General features: G+C 41.7%; 1 protein-coding gene across 1 annotated transcript; it reads right to left on the bottom strand.

Annotated features, from left to right (window-relative positions):
• Positions 1-1,561: 1,561 nt before the first annotated feature.
• Positions 1,562-13,896, bottom strand: msl1a (MSL complex subunit 1a). Its single transcript, XM_063018685.1, has 8 exons — positions 13,168-13,896; positions 12,071-12,261; positions 11,720-11,979; positions 7,998-8,062; positions 7,364-7,431; positions 4,914-5,038; positions 3,713-3,785; positions 1,562-2,888 (listed from the first exon to the last, which is right to left on the bottom strand). Exons 1-8 carry the CDS (start codon positions 13,795-13,797, stop codon positions 2,798-2,800), a joined length of 1,503 nt encoding a protein of 500 aa, XP_062874755.1. The 5' UTR covers positions 13,798-13,896; the 3' UTR covers positions 1,562-2,797.
• Positions 13,897-21,677: the final 7,781 nt, after the last annotated feature.

Below are 21,677 nucleotides of genomic sequence, written 5' to 3'. Positions count from 1 at the left end.
TCATTTCCGTCCACCCACTTTAATCGATCGTAAATCCCACTTGGAATTTATTGGACAGTTTATATTGAGAAAATTACTCCAATAAAGAAACATGGTGTATTTTTTTTAAGTAAAAAAAAAATTTTAAGTAACCAAGTTGCTATGTTGTGCGCACCACAGTTCACTCACTCACGTTCTTAACCGCTTATCCAATCAGGGTCCGGTGGGTGGAGCCTATCCCAGCTTTTCAATGGGCGCAAGGCACACAGTAATACTTACACAAACACACACACACATTTACATTTTCAGCATTTAGCAGACGCTTTTATCCAAAGTGACTTACATTACAGTTACAGTATACAGTCTGAGCAATTGAGGGTTAAGGCAGTGGTTGGGCTTGAACCAGCGACCCTCTGATCACTGGTCCAGTACCTTAACCACTGGGCTACAACTGGCCCCATTCACCTATAGGTCAATTCAGTGTCTCCAATTAACCTGACTGTATGTTTTTGGACTGTAGGAGGAAACCAGAACCCCTGCAGGAAACCCACACAGACACAAAGAGAACATGCAAACTCTACACAGAAAGGACCCAGACCGCCCCACCTGGGAATCACACGTTGTCCATTTTATCAGCTCTACTTACCATATAGAAGCACTTTGTAGTTCTTCAATTACTGATTGTAGTCCATCTGTTTCTCTGCATGCTTTGTTAGCCCCCTTTCATGCTGTTCTTCAATGGTCAGGACTCTCCCAGGACCACCACAGAGCAGCTATTATTTGGGTGGTGGATCATTCTCAGCAGTGAAGTTACACTGACATGGTGGTGGTGTTAGTGTGTGTTGTGCTGGTATGAGTGGATCAGACACAGCAGCGCTGCTGGAGTTTTTAAACACCTCATTGTCACTGCTGGATTGAGAATAGTCCACCCACCAAAAAATATCCAGCCACCGTGCCGCCTGACATTGTTTCCAGACAGATGAAAGCTGCTCTAGGGCGTCTACTCCTTAGTATGTTGTTTATATATATATATATATATATATATATACATGTATATACAGGTATATATATATATATGTATTTTTTTTTTTTCTCCCACTTTAGCGCATCCAATTTCTACCCATCAATCATCCTCTTACTAATGTTGGTCCCTGCTCCTGATTGGGGAGGACGAGGCTGCTCCACACCCCCTCCGACACGTGCACAGCAATCAAACATCTTATCACCTACACTTGATGAGTGCAAGTGCGGTGAAGCGCTGTGCACGGAAGGCCACACCCTCTACCGCACTCCTTCCTCATCTCCGTGCAGGTGCCACCAACCAGCCAGCAAAGGTCGTAATCGCACCAGTCTGAGAGAGAGTCCCCATCCGGCTTAGTCCCGCCCCTTATCTGAACAGGCCAATCGTTGTTCATGTAGCCACTCAGCCTCAGCCCGCAAGGCAGAGCCGAGATTCGATACGATGTATTCGAGATCTCAGCTCTGGTGAACAGTGTGTGTTTTACCGCTGTGCCACCTGATGATTTTCTATTTAATATTAACTTGAATAAAACAGATATAAAAAAAACAGGACACAAACAAATCCATTTAAACTTTTAATATGTGAAATAATTCTTTAAGGTGCATTTAGAATAATGAACATTTATTCTTTGAACGAACAACACTATGTTACAAGACTTTTTTAGATTAACATAACCTCTTCAAAACAAGCAGAAATAAAAAATGTTACAGTCTCTCTATTAAACCACAAATGAACAAAACAGGATTTTGGTCCATAACTGCTCTCGCATTGGATGAAGCAAAAGCATTAAGAAAATAGAAATTCAACTTTTGCAGTGCAAACAAAAACGCTGAACTTAGGACAACTAGACCAGCATACAATATACCCAGCAGGGTCCACTTACGGAGTAAAAGTGCAATCATGGTATCCTACATAATATACACTGATCAGCCATAACATTAAAACCACCTCGTTTCTACACTCACTGTCCATTTTATCAGCTCCATTTACCATATAGAAGCACTTTGTAGTTCTACAATTACTGACTGTAGTCCATCTGTTTCTCTACATACTTTCACCCTGTTCTTCAATGGTCAGGACCCCCACAGGACCACCACGGAGCAGGTATTATTCAGGTGGTGGATTATTCTCAGCACTGCAGTGACACTGACATGATGGTGGTGTGTGTTGTGCTGGTATGAGTTGATCAGACAGCAGCGCTGTTGGAGTTTTTAAATACCGTGTCCACTCACTGTCCACTCTATTAGACACTCCTACCTAGTTGGTCCACCTTGTACATGTAAAATCAGAGACGATCTCATCTATTGCTGCGATGTTTGAGTTGGTCACTTTCATCAGTGGTCACAGGACGCTGCCCATGGGGCGCTGTTGGCTGGATATTTTTGGTTAGTGGACTATTCTCAGTCCAGCAGTGACAGTGAGGTGTTTTAAAACTCCATCAGCATTGCTGTGTCTTATCCACTGACACCAGCACAACACACACTAACACACCACCACCATGTCAGTGTCACTGCAGTGCTGAGAATGATCCACCACCTAAATAATACCTGCTCTGTGGTGGTCCTGACCAGAAATAGACAGACTACAGTCAGTAATTGTAGCACTACAAAGTGTTTCTATATGGAAGGTGGAGCTAATAAAATGGACAGTGAGTGTAGAAACGGCTAATCAGTGTATGTTGGATGTGTGATAATGCCAAAAACATACAGCACACATACAGCATAGGACAGTTGCGTTTAAACCTAAGCCTTTTTGTAAGGAGATGCAGGCGCTTCCTTCTTCCAGACTGCTTTTGAGTCACTTCCGGCAGGTTCGATGGGGTGTTTTCTTTTTAGACACCTCTCGGCGGCTCTGGCTGCGTTCCTCCAGCCATGGTACTTCAAAGTTCCTATAAATGGAAAAATAAATGTTAAAAAATGCACTTTTAGTTCAGGTGGCGCAGCGGGATATTCCACTAGCACACCAGCGCCAAGATTCTGATATACTCGGTTCGAAACTCGGTGTTGCCACTGGTCAGCTGGGCGCTATCTAGTAGGCATAATTCTACTATTCTCACGGTTCTGCTAGGGCGGGATGACCGGACTATGTGGATGGGGTCTTCAAACGCTGTGTAAGGACCCTGATTGGCAGGTAGAGAGGCGCCTGTGCAGAGCGCATAGGTCAAAAAGGGTTCCACAAAGGGCTGCACGTGGGTCGGAGGGGGCGTGATCAGCAATAAACCCACCTCGACTGCAATCAGGAATCCCCTAACAGCAGAAGACAAATTGACTACTGAGAAAATGGGAGAAAATGCATAAATACAATAGAAAAAAAATGCACTTTTAGTGCATTAAGGGCTGTACTGACTATACAAAGACAACAAACGAACTTGTGTAGATAGGTAAAATGGCCAATAGAACACATCATTGAAAAACAAGGCTAAAGGATTAGCATTAGATTCATGTATTAGGATTTTAACGTCATGTTTTTCACTTTGGTTACATTCAGTTGTGGACAAAAAAAAACAGAGCACCCGGAGGAAACCCACACAGACACGTGGAGAACGTGCAAACTCCACACACAAAGGACCTGGACCGCTCCACCTGGGAACTGAACTCAGGACATTCTTGCTGTGAGGTGACAGTGCTACCCACCGAGCCACCAGGCTGACCCATTAGCACTAGATGAACACAGTTAAACACAGACAGTTAAACACGGCTTTATAAAACTTACTGTTGTTTAAGGTTAGGAAGAGGCCTGCCAAACGCCACCACTGGCAGGAAGGGTGTGATCATTATCGATTCCACTGGAGGGACACAGAAACAAGATTGATTAACACAGACAGAGATAAAGCTTATAATCGGATACGATAATGAATTGAAAGTTATCGTTCTATTTTAACAACCTGAACATCAAGCACAAGTCAGTATCTATCAAAAGTGGTCCAAGGAAGGAACAGTGGTTAACCGACAACAAGGCGACCAAGGCTCACTGATAGAAAGGTGTCAGAATACACAGTGCATCGCAGTTTGTTGCGTATGAGGCTGCATAGCTGCAGACCACTCAGGGTGCCCATGCTGACCCCTGTCCACCTGGGCACTGAGCATGGGAACTGGACCACGGAGCAGTGGAAGAAGGTGGCCTGGTCTGATGAATCACGTTTTCTTTTACATCACGTGGATGGCCGGGTGCGTGTGCGTGGCTTACCTGGGGAACACATGGCACCAGGATGCACTATGGGAAGAAGGCAAGCCGGCGGAGGCAGTGTGATGCTTTGAGCAATGTTCTGCTGGGAAACCTTGGGTCCTACCATCCATGTGGATGTTACTTTGACACGTACCACCTACCTAAGCATTGTTGCAGACCATGTACACCCTTTCATGGAAACGGTATTCCCTGATGGCTGTGGCCTCTTTCAGCAGGATAAAGCGCCCTGCCACAACGCAAAAATGCTTCAGGAATGGTTTGAGGAGCACAACAATGAGTTTGAGGTGTTGACTTGGCCTCCAAATTCCCCAGATCTCAATCCAATCGAGCATCTGTGGGATGTGCTGGACAAACAAGTCCAATCCATGGAGGCCCCACCTCACAACTTACAGGAGTTAAAGGATCTGCTGCTAACATCTTGGTGTCAGATACCACAGCACACCTTCAGGGGTCTAGTGGAGTCCATGCCTCGAAGGGTCAGGGCTGTTTTCGAAGCAAATGGGGGACCAATAAAATATTAGGAAGGTGGTCATAATGTTATGCCAGATCGGTGTATGTTATCATCCACTGTCTCCACTCAAGTTTTTAGGTGAACAGGTTTGCTATAAAACTGGACAATTGTCTAAGACCAACCTGGCGTCAGTGTACAAAATTTTAAATAGAATAAACATTTAGTCACAAATACAAACATGGTGTTAATGATGTAATTGTAGCCCAATCTACATACCATCCTCTGCTTCTGGGTAAAAGGACAACAGCTCACGCTCACTCTCCTGAATCAAATTCCGCTTGTACATCCTCTGCTGAAGGCGCTGAAACATCCGCTGCTCCCGTATGCGCTGAATATCCCATCTGAAAAGAGAAAGGTGGATTGATTATTGATCTGTCTATCTTTCTATCTATATACTCATAATTAGGAGACCACTCTATATTTTTATTAGATCAGTATCTCTACAGGTATTCCATTCAAAAGTCTGTTGAATTCTTACACAGGCAAACCCCTTGTGCTAAATGAAGTACTGAGTAAACGTGAAACCTGAAACAAATCTTATGTAACAAGGAAAAACACTACTGGACATCACTGTCCTTTTGCATCTCCTCCTTTTACTGGCAGATAGATACAGTGAGCACAAGGCCATTTTTATCCAAAGACAGCAGACAAAAAAAACACAACAAAGCTACAGAACAGCAGAGGACAAACACAGCCCTTAACTGACCAAGATGACAGCCAACTGATTCAAATATTACTCAACTAAAACGCACAATGAGGATACTTCTAAACGGGCTCCTATGGGCAGGGCAACAGAAAGAAACAATCCTTCAATAACTGAGAAGCAAAGAGGAGCCAGGCTAAGGTTTGCAAAGAAAATGTGCAAGGACTGAAGTAAAATCATCTCTGATGAGTCCAGTTCTCAGCTTGATTAATTAATGATCGTCTAGTGGTAAAACAGAGACCTGGTCTACACGCCACAGTGTCTCACACACAGTGACATTTGGTGGAGGATCACTGATGATCTGAAGGTGCTCCAGCAAGGGTGGACTCAGCTGTTTTTGTAAAACATAGATAAATCAAGCATACAGCCACTAGTCAAAGACCTGTGGAGACTCTCAGCATGATGATGCGCCCTGCCACAAAGCAAAAATGCTTCAGGAATGGTTTGAGGAGCACAACAACGAGTTTGAGGTGTTGACTTGGCCTCCAAATTCCCCAGATCTCAATCCAATCGAGCATCTGTGGGATGTGCTGGACAAACAAGTCCAATCCATGGAGTCCCCACCTCACAATTTACAGGAGTTAAAGGATCTGCTGCTAACATCTTGGTGTCAGATACCACAGCACACCTTCAGGGGTCTAGTGGAGTCCATGCCTCGAAGGGTCAGGGCTGTTTTCGAAGCAAATGGGGGATTTGGTCTACACACCACAGTGTCTCACACACAGTGACATTTGGTGGAGGATCACTGATGATCTGAAGGTGCTCCAGCAAGGGTGGACTCAGCAGATTTGTTTTTGCAAAACATAGATAAATCAAGCATACAGCCACTAGTCAAAGACCTGTGGAGACCGAAAGATGGCAGTTCACATAGGCTTGTCATCGAATGCAGCTTGAGGGGATCTGCCATTAACAGTGGGATAAACTGCCTAAATTCAGATGTGCTTGTAGAGCTTGTAGAGACATCCTTTTACAGCGGTAATTGCTACAAAAAAGGTTTTAAAAGGGTCTTAATAATAAATGTTAGTTATTGATATACAATGAATTTTCAAAAGCCTTGTCACTGTCTATGGGTGAATAGATTGATGAATAAAGAGGCAAGAGGCAAGTCGCCAAAAAGGGCAAAAAAGTCAAAGGGTCTGAACACTTCTCAAATACAATGTATGTGTATACTCTGATCAGCCATAACATTAAAACCACCTCCTTGTTTCTACACACATTGTCCATTTTATCAGCTCCACTTACCATATAGAAGCACTTTGTAGTTTGGAACACATGCTTTGTTAGCCTGCTTTCACCCTGTTCTTCAATGATCAGAACCCCACAGGACCACTACAGAGCAGGTATTATTTAGGTAGTGGATCATTCTCAGCACTGCAGTGACACTGACATGGTGGTGGTGTGTTAGTGTGTGTTGTGCTGGTATGAGTGGATCAGACACAGCAGCACTGCTGGAGTTTACTAGTTGGTCCACCTTGTAGATGTAAAGTCAGAGACGATCGCTCATCTATTGCTGCTGTTTGAGATGGTCATCTTCTAGACCTTCATCAGTGGTCACAGGACGCTGCCCACGGGGCGCTGTTGGCTGGATATTTTTGGTTGGTGGACTATTCTCAGTCCAGCAGTGAAAGTGAGGTGTTTAAAAACTCCAGCAGCGCTGCTGTGTCTGATCCACTCATACCAGCACGACACACACTAACACACCACCACCATGTCAGTGTCACTGCAGTGCTGAGAATGATCCACCACCTAAATAATACCTGCTCTGTGGTGGTCCTGAGCATTGAAGAACAGCATGAAAGTGAGCTAACAAAGCATGCAGAGAAACAGATGGATTACAGTCAGTAATTGTAGAACTACAAAGTGCTTCTATATGGTAAGTGGAGCTGATCAAATGGATAATGTGTGTTATGGCTGATGGTGTATATTAATTACAGTTAAAAGGAGCTGCAAGGGAATCATTTACCTTTTACGTCTTTTTTCATCCAGCTCCAGTTTTGAGTGTCTCTTCATGAACACAGCATCATCCAGACACTGGATAAAAAATGGAGTAGCTTTACAATTTAGTTTTCTTTATTAGTTACAATCAGCTACAGCCTTACAGTAAATAAAGAAAAGGGAGACTTCATGTGTTTAAGTGTTATTGCTACAACGAGTTTACGTCTGATTATTGGGATTTTTGGGATTGGGATTTAAATGTAAATTTGAGATAAATTTGTCTTTTTTTCCTTTCCAATGTAGTCGTACTGAATTCCCTGACTAATCCCTGTTATTTGGATGCCAAAGAATATCACACGCCCCCATGGCTGCTTCTTTTCACCTGCGAGAGACAGAGTAAGACAGGGAGCAGTATCACATACAGTCATGCACTACGTACAATCTGCGATATTTCCCAACTGTCTTGCAGGGCCCAGCAGAGGCCGCAGTTGCAGCAGCAACGAGCAACCCATTCGACCACCTCCCCCATCAGGCGCAGCCAATCACGTATGGTAAAACGTGTTGCCTATACAGATCACGAAAGTAATCTTTCCATAATGATATTTATAAGTGTCTAGACATTAAAATTCTGGGTTTTTTTATTACATAATTGAATTGCTCACTTCAAGGATGTCTGTAGGTTTTTTGTCTTTCAGTGGTTCCACACTGCTCTCTCGCCAGGAAGGAACTAAAACAAGGAAGAATCAACTTTAAATATTTGTTTGTTGGACAAATCAGAGACAGCCAGCAACATTTGACACAACGTTAATACATACATACAATAAATATAAAAAAAAAACATAATGACATAACTATAATACTGACATCTAAAGGACATCTTGGATGGATGGATACACTTCCACATGCCCTGAAAAAAGCCCAAGTAATGTTTTGCAAAGAAGTTTAATATCTACTGTATTGCCTCAATGTACATTATTAACCACTGGGCGGCACTGTATACCACCATAAAGACACCTGAGCATAAGCTTGTTAAATGTGCCATTTCAAAAACAAATGGTATAAAAACATTAATCTTTGTGATGTGTTCAGCCATTTGACTGAGAAGGATTCTCGCAAGACTACGAAGTATGTCTGTGGGAATTTGTGCCCATCATTCAGTCAAAAGGGCATTTGTATGGCTGGGCACTGACGCTGGCCTAGAAAGCCATAATTCATGTTCCAATTTATTCTAAAGCTGTTTAGTGGGGCTGCAAGCCTCTTTATGTCTCTATAGACCTTGCTTTTATGCACAGGGGCAGAGTTATGCTAAAACGGGACAGGGCCTTCCCCAAACTGTTGCTGTAATGTTGAAAGCAAAAAAATATTTATCTAACTGATTCATTACATGTCAGCAGTTGTTGTGGCCAAAACACATGAATTAAAAAATTAAAAAGGGGTGTCCCCAACTCTGTTTATGTAGTGTACACCTGGGCATTGTACGGCCAGTGGGCCATGGCCAGCGGGCCACATCCAGCCCTTTCTGACGTAAATGTATTTATTTATTTATTTATTAACATCATGTTTTACACACTTTGGCCACATTCATGACAGGACAGGTAATTACTGGTTACACAAGATTAATCAGTTCAAGTTTAATGTCAAACACAGTTGTGGACAATTTAGTATCTCCAATTCACCTCACATGCATGTCTTGGCATGGGTTTCCTCCGGGAGCTCTGGTTTCCTCCCACAGTACAGACACGTGGAGATCATCCAAACCTCACACAGAAAGGACCCGGATTGCTCCACCTGGGAATCGAACCCAGGACCTTCTTGCTGTGAGGCGACAGTGCTACCCACTGAGTCACTGTGCCGCTTTAGAGACTTGGTAAAGGACCACCAGTGATGATGCTCAGCACCTGATAATGTCTATGAATCACAGACTTCGAGAAGTCATTGGACGCAACGTACCTATGATTGCTATATCACATTACAGTGCCCTGAAATAAGGGGGACTGTGTAAAAAGTGCTTTTGTGAGCCGCTCAGGCGGCGCAGCGGTAAAGTACGCTAGCGCACCAGAGTTGGGTTTCTAGATACATCGTATCGACTGGGTTAGGCGGCAGTATGAACAACGTTTGGCTGTTGTTCAGTGTTAGGGGTAGAGTCGGAGCATAGGTCCTCATAACTGGTACGACTGCGGCCCCTGCTGGTTGACTGACGGCGCCTGCACAGGGCTGAGGAATAACATTGAGGGGGGTGTGACCCTCCGTGCGCAGTGTCTCTCGGTGTATGAACTCGGCTCGTGCAGGTGAAAAATGCAGGCTGTACTGACTGCGTGCCGGAGGGGGCGCAAGTCAGTTGAGTGGTGTCCTCAGTCAGCGGCAAAAAGGTCGAATCAGTATAGAGGACGCAATCAGGGTAATTGGACACGATTAGAATGGGGATAAAAAAATTGTGAAAAAATAGATAATTAAAAAAAAAAAGTGCCTTTGTGAAACTGAAATGCATGCACATGCCCAAACATTAAAGTCAATGCTACAACCCCTGGCAAAAATTATGGAATCACCACTCTTGGAAGATGTTCTTTCAATTGTTTAATTTTGTAGAAAAAAAATAAATCACAGACATGCCACAAAACTATCATTTCTCAAACTGTCAACCCTCTGGCATTAAGAAACAATAAAAAAAGAAACAAATATAATAGTTGTGGTCAGTCACAATTGCTTTTTTTTAGACCAAGTAGAGGAAAAAAATATGGAATCACTCAAATCTGAGGAAAAAATTATGGAATCATTAGAAAACACTGCACCATTATTACTTTGTTGCACCACCTCTGGCTTTTATAATGGTTTAAACTCTCTGAGGCATGGAGTTAACTAATGACAAACAGTATTCTTCATCAATCTGCCTTCAACTGTCTCTTGCTGTTGCCAGATCAGCTTTGCAGGTTGGAACCTTGTCATTGACCATTTTCTTCAATTTCCACCAGAGATTTTCAAATGGATTGAGATCCGGACTATTTGCAGGCCATGCCATTGACATTATATGTTTTCTTGAAGGAAAGTTTTCACGTCCTTTGCCCTATGGCAAGATGCATTATCATCTTGAAAAATGAAGTCATCATCACCAAACATCCTTTCAACTGATGGAATAAGAAAAGCGTCCAAAATTTCAATGTGGACTTTGGCATTTATTGAAGACCATCTCCCCTGTGCCTTTACCCGACATGCAGGCCCATATCATCAACAACTGTGGAAATTAACATGTTTTCTTTAGGCAGTTATCTTCATAAATTTCATTGGACAGACACCAAACAAAAGTTCCAGCATCATCACCTTGCCCAATGCAGATTCGCGATTCATCACTGAAGATCACTTTTATCCAGTCACCCACAGTCCACGATTGCTTTTCTTTAGCCTACTTTAACCTTGTTCTTTTCTTTTTAGGTGTTAATGATGGCTTTTGTTTGGCTTTTCTGTATGTAAATCCCATTTATTTTAGGTGATTTCTTACAGTTCAGTCACAGACATTGACTCCACTTTCCGGCCACTTGTTTCTCATTTGTTTTGTTGTGCATTTTCTGTTTTCAAGAAGTTTTCTATCTTGATGCTTTGATGTCTTACTTGGTCTACCAGTATGCTTCCCTTTTACAACCTTCCCATTTTGTTTGTACTTGGTCCAGATTTTAAACACAGCTTACTGGGAACAACCAACATCTTTTGCGACATTCCACAATGATTTATCTTCTTGAAGGAGTTTTATAATCCTCTCATTTGTTTCAACTGACATATCTTGTGTTGGAACCATGATTCATGACAATCTGCTTTGTGCAACAGCTCTCCGAGGTGTGAGCACTCTTTTTAAACTGAAGAATAATTAGCAAATCTAATCTGCTGCAGATGTTTTGTTTTTAAACTGCAAATTACAGAGTGATTCCATAATTTTTTCCTCAGATTTGAGTGATTCCATATTTTTTTCCTCTACTTGATCTAAAAAAAGCAATTGTGATTGACCACAACTATTATATTTGTTTCTTTTTTTTATTGTTTCTTAATGCCAGAAGGTTGACATTTTGAAAAATGATAGTTTTGTGGCATGTCTGTGATTTTTTTTTTTTTCTACAAAATTAAACAATTGACAGAACATCTTCCAAGAGTGGTGATTCCATAATTTTTGCCAGGGGTTGTATATTAGGGAAAAACATGTCTAACAGCTTATATAAATAGTAGGCTTTTTCCTACTGACCAGGGTTCCAGGGTTAACATCTCAGCAGCGTCACCGTCCTAGACGGGTACCCTACAGTCTCAATTAGTTGTGTTCCGAAGATAATAAATTATTGATCCATGTGTCATTTGAGATCATTAAACAAGGTGATACAGTGCTAGCAGGAGTGACTGAACTCACCAGTGACCACGTCCTGCTCTACTGGAGATGGAGTTTGCCATGGTGAAGAAGGCGGCTGGTGCCAGCAGCAGAGATACATCTCTGTTGTACCCATGTAAGGCAGTTCCTCTGATTCGACAACGGAAAAACTGTGTGACCGGACCTCAGGTTCCCGCTTTTCCTGAAACTCCTCCTTTACAGCTTGGTTTTCTTTTGGTGGGGACGTTTTGGGAGCTCCACGCCTGGACTTCACCACGGGGGAATCTTGAAAAAGAAATCTTCTGCATGTGCAACAACAGGTAAGTCATTACAGTTTGAGTTTAGACTATAACAGGCTCTTGGATTTACTAGAAATGTACTCTAGAAATGCACCTTTTTAGGTTCTTGCCACCCCTTCCGAAATGTGTTTGTTGTGGGGTCTGACTTTGTTCCTCAGACTGCCCAGTGCTTTCTGATGAGACAGGCTCCACAGAATTTTTTCGCCGTGGAGTGGGTCGGACCTCTGCGTCGCCTTTCTTTATTGTTTGTAACCGCCGTTCCATGCGCTCGATTCGAGCCACCAACTTAAAAATTGCAACAAAAGCAAAAATGACCAAAATGTCAATTTTATCAGCTCCACTTACCATATAGGAGCACTTTGTAGTTCTACAATTACTGACTGTAGTCCATCTCTTTCTCTGCATGCTTTGTTAGTCCCCTTTTTTGCTGTTCTTCAATGGTCAGGACTCTCCCAGGACCACCACAGAGCAGGTATTATTTAGGTGGTGGATCATTCTTAGCACTGCAGTGACACTGACATGGTGGTGGTGTGTTAGTGTGTGTTGTGCTGGTATGAGTGGATCAGACACAGCAGTGCTGATGGAGTTTTTAAACACCTCACTGTCACTGCTGGACTGAGAATAGTCCACCAACCAAAAACATCCAGCCAACAGCGCCCCGTGGGCAGCGTCCTGTGACCACTGATGAAGATCTAGAAGATGACCAACTCGAACAGCAGCAATAGATGAGCGATCGTCTCTGACTTTACATCTACGAGGTGGACCAACTAGGTAGGAGTGTCTAATAGAGTGGACACTCATACCAGCACAACACACACTAACACACCTCCACCATGTCAGTATCACTGCAGTGCTGAGAATGATCCACCATCTAAATAATACCTGCTCTGTGGTGGTCCTGACCATTGAAGAACAGCATGAAAGGGGGCTAACAAAGCATGCAGAGAAACAGATGGACTACAGTCAGTAATTGTAGAACTACAAAGTGCTTCTATATGGTAAGTGGAGCTGATAAAATGAACAGTGAGTGTAGAAACAAGGAGGTGGTTTTAATGTTATGGCTGATCAGTGTATTACATACCAAATTGTTACTTTATATGATCATTCCTTAGGTTAACTCAACTAAATTAGATCCAAACCTTAATTAAATTGAAAACGTGTGCATACAAAACAATAAAAGCTTCTGCGTACCATCTCCTTCTCAGCTTTGAGGTCATCTATCTCCTTGTTCTTGTTATCCAGTTGTTGCTGCTGCTGTTCTATCAGTTCTAGCTGCAGCAGCAGAATCTGTCTTATACAACTAGTCTGGCTGGCAGCATGGCCAGTGCCCTTCACTACACTTCCATCAAGACCGTGTTCAGGTAAGGACACCCCTGCCATGGACGTTCCAGTCCCTAGCCCAGCGTTCCTAGGCTGCTTACTTCCATTAGACGCCACTGGATCCATCTTGCCCAAGTTGTTGTGACAGGTATGTCCGAACAGTGACTTGCTTTTGACTGGGGAACCTTCGGCACCCATCTGCTTGGCCAGTGGAACTGTAAGAGCCCCCAGGGTCACCCAATTCTCTTCCTGTCCCTTCCTCAGAGCTGGAGAGAAGCCAGATCTCTCCACTATGTTCCGGCTGCTTGAGCAGGTTTTTGCTTTGTTGTGAAAATGCTTTCCAGGGCTGTTGTGAATGTTGCTCAGGATGCTGGGAACTCTGACACAAAAGTCAGAATTATCCCTTTTTACGCTAGTAAGAATTTCTCTTTTGCTTTGGTCCCGAATGTCTGTGTCCAGCTTGATTCTTCCATTTGTGATTGCAGCGGTTCGCATAGTCATTGCGAGGGAGAAGTGCTCATCAGCACCCACCGCTGGGATCAAGGGAGGGTCAGGGTCTGCCCACAGTATGCTTGAACCCTCCTATCCACATCCATTCTAATCTCTGAAATGAAATCAAAATACAATAAACATTAACAATAATAGCATTAGTAATAATGATAAATAATTTAAAAGTAATGTCAGTGATTCAGCATCTGTTACATCTAGAAATGCAAATTTGCTCGTATTTAATTTAAACACATCATTAAGTTTTACATCAACAAGGCCACATGCTTCATTTAATGAGAAACCAAGCAACATAGTAAACAGAGCAGCTTTCTCTGCCCTTGGAAACAGGGACAAAATCATGTTTAAATAAAGCACAACTACATTCTCAATGAAAACAAAAACGTCAGTGAAAAAAACCCTGTACTTTTCCTGTTATACTAGTCAAACGAGCTGGGTGTGCCAACTGCGGTTTCTGTTCGTTTCATAGCCATGGGTAGCGTTTTTTTTTTACTGTGGCATAGCTATTATTTTTAATTGTCAAAATTATAAAGCTTGATATGACATTTCTAATTGTGTTAACAGTATGACAACTTCTTAAGGTGGCAAATGCAGCATTCACTGCCTCTTGTGCCGTTTACATATGGCGTGAACAACTGGCGTACATGACCAGCATACAGTGAAGCACTCAGTATTTAACTTAGGTTTTACATACAGTTTTAGATATACATCCATGACTGCAGTAACCATGTTGTATATATACACTTTATTGCCAAAAGTATTCACTCACCCATCCAAATAATTGAATTCAGGTGTTCCAATCACTTCCATGGCCACAGGTGTATAAAACCAAGCACCTAGGCATGCAGACTGCTTCTACAAACATTTGTGAAAGAATGGGTCACTCTCAGGAGCTCAGTGAATTCCAGCGTGGTACCGTGATAGGATGCCACCTGTGCAACAAGTCCAGTCATGAAATTTCCTCGCTACTAAATATTCAACAACTGTCAGTGGTATTATAACAGTTGTGTAAAGCACGCCACCACTGGACTCTAGAGCAGTGGAGACGTGTTCTCTGGGGTGACGAATCACGCTTCTCCGTCTGGCAATCCGATGGACGAGTCTGGGTTTGGTGGTTACCAGGAGAACGGTACTTGTCTGGCTGCATTGTGCCGAGTGTAAAGTTTGGTGGAGGGGGGATTATGGTGTGGGGTTGTTTCTCAGGAGTTGGGCTCGGCCCCTTAGTTCCAGTGAAAGGAACTCTTAATGCTTCAGCATCCCAAGAGATTTTGGACAATTTCTTGCTCCCAACTTTGTGGGAACAGTTTGGGGATGGCCCCTTCCTGTTCCAACATGACTGCGCACCAGTGCACAAAGCAAGCTCCATAAAGACATGGATGAGCGAGTTTGGTGTGAAAGAACTTGACCGGCCTGCACAGAGTCCTGACCTCAACCCGATAGAACACCTTTGGGATGAATTAGAGCGGAGACTGCGAGCCAGGCCTTCTCGTCCAACATCAGTGTCTGACCTCGCAAATGCGCTTCTGGAAGAATGGTCAAAAATTCCCATAAACACACTCCTAAACCTTGTGGAAAGCCTTACCAGAAGAGTTGAAGCTGTTATAGCTACAAAGGGTGGGCTGACATCATATTAAACCCCGTGGATTAAGAATGGTAGTCACTCAAGTTCATATGTGTGTGAAGGCAGACGAGCGAATACTTTTGGCAGTATATTGTCTCTATGATGATCGAGTTCCATACAGTAATCAATAGCTACAGGCTTTGATTTTAAATTTTGTCCACCTAAAACCCAACCACACCAGGATTGGCTAAAATGCTGCAACTTAACCAGACACCATGTTACCAGGGGAATCAGCTGAAGATTTTTGTTTGTTTATTAGGACTTTAACATCATATTTTACACTTTGGTTACATTCATGACAGGAACAGTAGATACTCAGTTCACAAGGTTATATCAAACACAGTCATGGACAATTTAGTATCTTCAATTCACCTCACTTGCATGTCTTTGGACTGTGGGAGGAAACCGGAGCACCCGGAGGAAACCCACGTGGACACGGGGAGAACATGCAAACTCCACACAGAAAGGACCCAGGCCACCCCACCTGGTGATCGAACCCAGGACCTTCTTGCTGTGAGGTGACAGTGCTACCCACTTAGCCACCGTGCCGTCCGTACATTAATGAATTGCACTTTCCCTTAACTTTACTGATTCTATGTAAACTTCACATATTGTGTTTTGCACTGATGTTAAAACTTTTAAGCAATTTCATAAACTAATAATGTCATGGATGATGTATAATTTAGAAGTGAAGTCTTGTTTTTACAGCACTATTGAAATAACACCTCACACGTGCTAATTTGATATTAGGACAGTCCAACAGTTAAAAACAGCAACATACAAACATTTTATTTAGATAGAATGTTAATGTAGGGCAAAGATGTTAGGATGTTAATTGTGTTTTCACACCCCTATCAGTCCAAGTGCTACCTCGTCATATATGTAGGTGCAAAAGTGTGCTTTGTCTGTGCGGAACACCGTGACCTACGTTATGCTGTTTGTTTATAATGTTAGCAAACATGCTAGCGTGTAATTTCAAAACAACGCAGGTGATTCACGTTAGCTGTTATGTTACTCGCTTCACTCAGGTTTGGAATGAACGCGCATTACTGTTTTATACTTAGAGAAACACATTTAGCATCCCTGGTTGTACAGCAGTTATAAAACCGCAGTTTTTAATAACATACGCATCACTAAGTAATAAAGTACAGCGTCATGTTAGCGTGCAGCTACTCTACAGCATCTGCGTCCACCATTTTCCTCAGTATAAACGACGATGACAGTCACTTATGAAGCGTCTCACGACACACACTTCTCAGTAACGACATTTTAAACGTCCCATACCGAACTGTACCTTTATTTTACGAATTAAATAGTCTCTTAAGTCATGTTTAAAACGGCAAGGTGTTATAAATTCCCCGCGCCTGTCTGTCAACACCCACTCAACAACTTACCAGCTTCTCTTCAAGCGTTATTAAAATACAAATACCGCGCATGCGTTCAAGTCAATAAGCTCGAAATCTGATTGGATGCGGCGGCTTGGCTGAGTTGGACCTGAAGCTCCTTTAGGCCAGCTCAGAGCCGTAGATAGAGATCTCGCCGCCACGCGGTCACGTGGTTCATGTAACCCTCCAATGGTTCCAAACAAACCCGGCGCTGTCATGTTCTCATATGGGACAGGCAGCAGTGAGTAAAATATTCAACGCTAAATAATAAACATTTGTACAATTTCTGGGTATTTTCAACTGCCTTTACATTTACTGCATCTGCTTTAATGTCAATTTGGTATATAAAGTGGAAGACTGATGTTTATAATGACTTGTTAATAGGTCGTTCTTGTTAACACACAGTACATTATATTAGCATACATTACATAATGCCATATCATTAAGTAGTAGAGACAATATACAGTACAGAGATTAGACAGTTTTTTTGTTTTGTTTTTTGCATAAACTAATCTCCCTTCACTTTCCTGAGGATTCATAGTAATAGTAATAATCATTTTGGTTAAACACTAAGCCATGTGGCTGGATTCATAATGTTTACCTGCACTGCAGGTACATGAAATAGCATTCATTTATGTCTTATTTCATGAGTGATTAATAATTGATTCCTACATGTAATACATGAATGAATTCATTATGAATATGCACAAGTTCATTTTGTCTAATGTAAGTGGTGGACAAGGTACACAAACCAGAATCAGAATACAGTACTTTATTGATCCCAGAGAGAAACTGCAGTTTTTTTTTTACAGTAGCACCCATTTATGTAAAAATAATAAACACTCTACAAAGAAAAAAGAAGAAAAAATTAAAGTTAAAGTTAAAAAGTTATATACACACAATTAAATAATTAAAATGCTTACGTTATTATTATTGCACATATGAACAACTGAATATTGTACATATGAAAAACTGAATATTGTACATATTAATCATTAATCATCACTCAACCATGCAGTTGAGTTAAAGTAGAGATATCCAAGGTAAAATATTACTCCAGTAAAAGTAGTAGTAAAAGTAAAAATACTCTTTACCTCCACTTGAGTAAAAGTACTAAAGTATTTACCTTCAAATGTACTTAAGTATGAAAGTAAAAGTAGCATGATTTATTATGGCTCTAATGTTTTATTATCATTTCTGTAACAAGACTCTTGATTAATCAACTCATTTAGGTGAAAAGACTCTAGTGTCATTAATTTAGCTTAACTAAGCTAAGCTAAATTCAGTTATACCTATTAATTAAGATAAACCGTTACAACGGTTCCCTATGGGAGTGTCGCCACTCTGTTCTCTATACCGCTCTGAGTTGGACCTGAAGCTCCTTTAGGCCAGCTTCTTTAACCCTTAGATACACGAGTGACTGGACCCTACACTGTTCCATAAGTGGATCAAAAACGACCCGTGTTAGAATCTTTATGCCACTTTCAGACATCCCAAGTTGCAAAAACTCATTTCAGGGAGGTACCCCCGGACCTCGACATTGACACACATAACTTATTCTGTACAATACCTGCACATCTGGACATTAAAATTATTCGAATTCTAAATTGAAACGTTATATGCCGGAATAATACTTGAAACATTTACATTAAGACTCACAGTAGATTATACTTTAATGTTGTATATCTGTACAGTCCTAGCTTTACGTATATACGTATATGCATATATTGAACAGATGGTGCTAGTTTTATGTAAGATTTATGTAAGCGAATGTGTGTTTTGTATTTAATGTGTGTTAAAACTGTCAGGGACTATGCACCCAAGATTTTCACTCACCTTTCACACCTGTGTTAATGTGACTAGACAATAAAAGTGATTGGATTTGAGAAAGGACCCAGTACGATCCACCTGGGAATCAAACCCAGGACCTTCTCGCTGTGAGGCGACAGTGCTACCCACTGAGCCGCCCCTCAACAGACAATGAATGAATGAATGGTCAAGGTGCCAACATGAGTGGTAGAGAAATTTGTATTTGTGTTTGTAAGAATCTGCTGCTGGCTGGTGACAAATAAGCAAAGAGTGCAATTGATTAGGTGGTAAACTGGCAACAAAATGACTTGAAACAACATTTAATGTTATACTCACAAAAGTGACTGTTCTTGTACTACAATACTTGATACTGTATTAATACTGCAATAAGAGGTCATGTTTTACACACGGCTTGTTTACACTGAGGTAATGTAATTTCCATTTCTGATTTGCATTGAGGGTCACTGTGTTTAAGTAAGCTCTTTTATTAACAATAAAACACAAAAATCCACACCCATTTCTAATAGAATGCATATGGAGGGGCATGAGCAGAAAAAAGTAGATTATGGTATTTTGATGTAAAGAATAAATTGGTACCGTCAACCTCGAAGACCAAAATAACATTGTTACATCAGCATACATATTGAGTCTGTCACAGAGCATTAATACTTCACCACCTGATAACCACTGTTCCACATACCATAGACTTACCACGTCATTCTTAGTATATGTATATACTATATATTTTACCATAACCATAACATTAAAACCACCTCTTTGTTTCTACACTCACTGTCCATTTTATCAGCTCCACTTATCATATAGAACACACTTTGTAGTTCTACAATTACTGACTGTAGTCCATCTGTTTCTTTGCATGTTTTTTAGCCTGCTTGGTCAGGACCCTCACAGGACCACTACAGAGCAGGTATTATTTAGGTGGTGGATCATTCTCAGCACTACAGTGACACTGACATGGTGGTGGTGTGTTAGTGTGTGTTGTGCTGATATGAGTGAATCAGACACAGCAATGCTGATGGGGTTTTTTAAATACCGTGTCCACTCACTGTTCACTCTATTAGACACTCCTACCTAGTTGGTCCAGCTTGTAGATGTAAAGTCAGAGACGATCGCTCATCTATTGCTGCTGGTTGAGTTGGTCCTTTTCTAGACCTTCATCAGTGGTCACAGGTCGCTGCCCACGGGGCACTGTTGGCTGGATATTCTTGGTTGGTGGACTATTCTCAGTCCAGCAGTGACAGTGAGGTGTTTAAAAACTCCAGCAGCGCTGCTGTGTCTGATCCACTCATACCAGCACAACACACACTAACACACCACCACCATGTCAGTGTCACTGCAGTGCTGAGAATGATCCACCACCTAAATAATACCTGCTCTGCAGTGGTCCTGGGAGGGTCCTGACCATTGAAGAACAGCATGAAAGGGGGCTAACAAAGCATGCAGAGAAACAGACGGACTACAGTCAGTACTTGTAGAACAAGTAAAACAAGGAGGTGGTTTTAATGTTATGGCTGATCAGTGTATATTAACACATTATACCTCTTTATCAGGTCATTTTTGCATGTAGGTTAATTTTCTTGATCTTAACACAATGGGTACATTGGCATTTGACTCATTAGAGGGATTTTTTTTATGTTGTGAGATGATACTTGCAGATAAGTTAGATATAAGACTACATAATATTAAAATAAAAATATAACTTTATACAACCTGTGTTGTTTTTCTTTTTACATTAGTCAGCTATTGCAGTTTTAGTAACCCAGTTTCTGCACACTAAGTATCTGTGCTGCTTGATGGATGCAAAACATTGACCAACCCAGTATGATGCATAAGACCATAGGTCCAGGTTACACTTTATCTGAATAATTTGGATGGCTATTCAAAAAGAGACAATTTGGTCTTAAACCAACACAGCATGTAAATTAATTCATAGAATCAGTAAACTTCAACAGGGTGAGAGCTGGTGAGTATGTGAGTAACACAGATGTATAGCCACTAGAGGACACCATTGGCTATACAAAGTTTATTCTCAGGCCTCGAGAGGTTTACTATAGCAAGGTAAATCACAAAAAAGGTGCATTCATACCAGGTCCTGAAAGACAGACAGATTACAGCGCTGATGGACCAGACACTGGCTGTGTTCCACTTCTTGATAATGCCTTAAACATTACCCAAAGGGATAGTTCAAGTTACTGAAATACTGAAATATGCTTCAATACTTCTGTGATTTATTATGCCAGTCACATGGTCAAGATTTCAGTTTCTGCACATCCATGCTTGACCATGGGAATAGTATTGCTCTGGTCATAAGGATTGCCTTTATTGCACCAGACAAACTACTGATCCATGTGGCCAAACAGTTTTGATCTTTCACTCCATAGAACTGTGTCCCAGAACAGGCATATTAAAGCTCCTTTTGGTTACATTCATGACAGGAACGGTAGTTACGCATTACACAAGGTTCATTAGTTTACAAGGTTATATCATATCAAACACAGTCTCTGACAATTTAGTGTCTCCAATTCACCTCACTTGCATGTCTTTGGACTGTGGGAGGAAACCGGAGCGCCCGGAGGAAACCCAAGCGGACACGGGGAAAACGTGCAAACTCCACACAGAAAGGACCCAGACTGCTCCACCTGGGGATCGAACCCAGGATCTTTTTGCTATGAGGTGACAGTGCTACCCACTTAGCCAACTGTAAGTTGTTACAGCTACAGTCTCACACTCTACTACATGCTAAAGATGATTGTTATGAAGGGTTTGAACAGTTTAAAGACTGCAGTAGTCATTAGTAGTAGGTATTTTGTGTTGAATTTGGTGAAAACACTTGTTATATTAGTCGTGCTAAGCCACAATGTAAAACTGTTCTTGTTTGGTTTATTGCAAACAGCTGAAAGTTTGTACATTTGTACAAATAAACCTAATTAGCAAGGGGGTTGAATAATGTTGATTGAAACTGTAAGTGGTCTTATGGTTGCCACTGACACTTTGGTCAGCTTTCTTCAATGGCCAGGCAGGTTTACTACTGTCCTATA

The sequence above is a fragment of the Trichomycterus rosablanca genome, chromosome 22, assembly GCF_030014385.1.
Source record: "Trichomycterus rosablanca isolate fTriRos1 chromosome 22, fTriRos1.hap1, whole genome shotgun sequence".
Classification (NCBI taxonomy): Eukaryota; Metazoa; Chordata; class Actinopteri; order Siluriformes; family Trichomycteridae; genus Trichomycterus; species Trichomycterus rosablanca.
Note: the sequence above shows the minus strand (reverse complement) of the source record. Positions and strands in the feature narration are given on the sequence as shown.

What these genes read in the sequence shown, in the direction of transcription:
- msl1a (XM_063018685.1), bottom strand. Translation starts at nt 13,797, where the DNA reads ATGACTATGCGAACCGCTGCAATCACAAATGGAAGAATCAAGCTGGAC. An exon ending in TCAAAGCTGAGAAGGAGATG is followed by an intron (nt 12,262 to 13,167) that starts GTACGCAGAAGC and finishes GCAATTTTTAAG; the next exon opens with TTGGTGGCTCGAATCGAGCG. An exon ending in AGAGCAGGACGTGGTCACTG is followed by an intron (nt 8,063 to 11,719) that starts GTGAGTTCAGTC and finishes TCCTTGTTTTAG; the next exon opens with TTCCTTCCTGGCGAGAGAGC.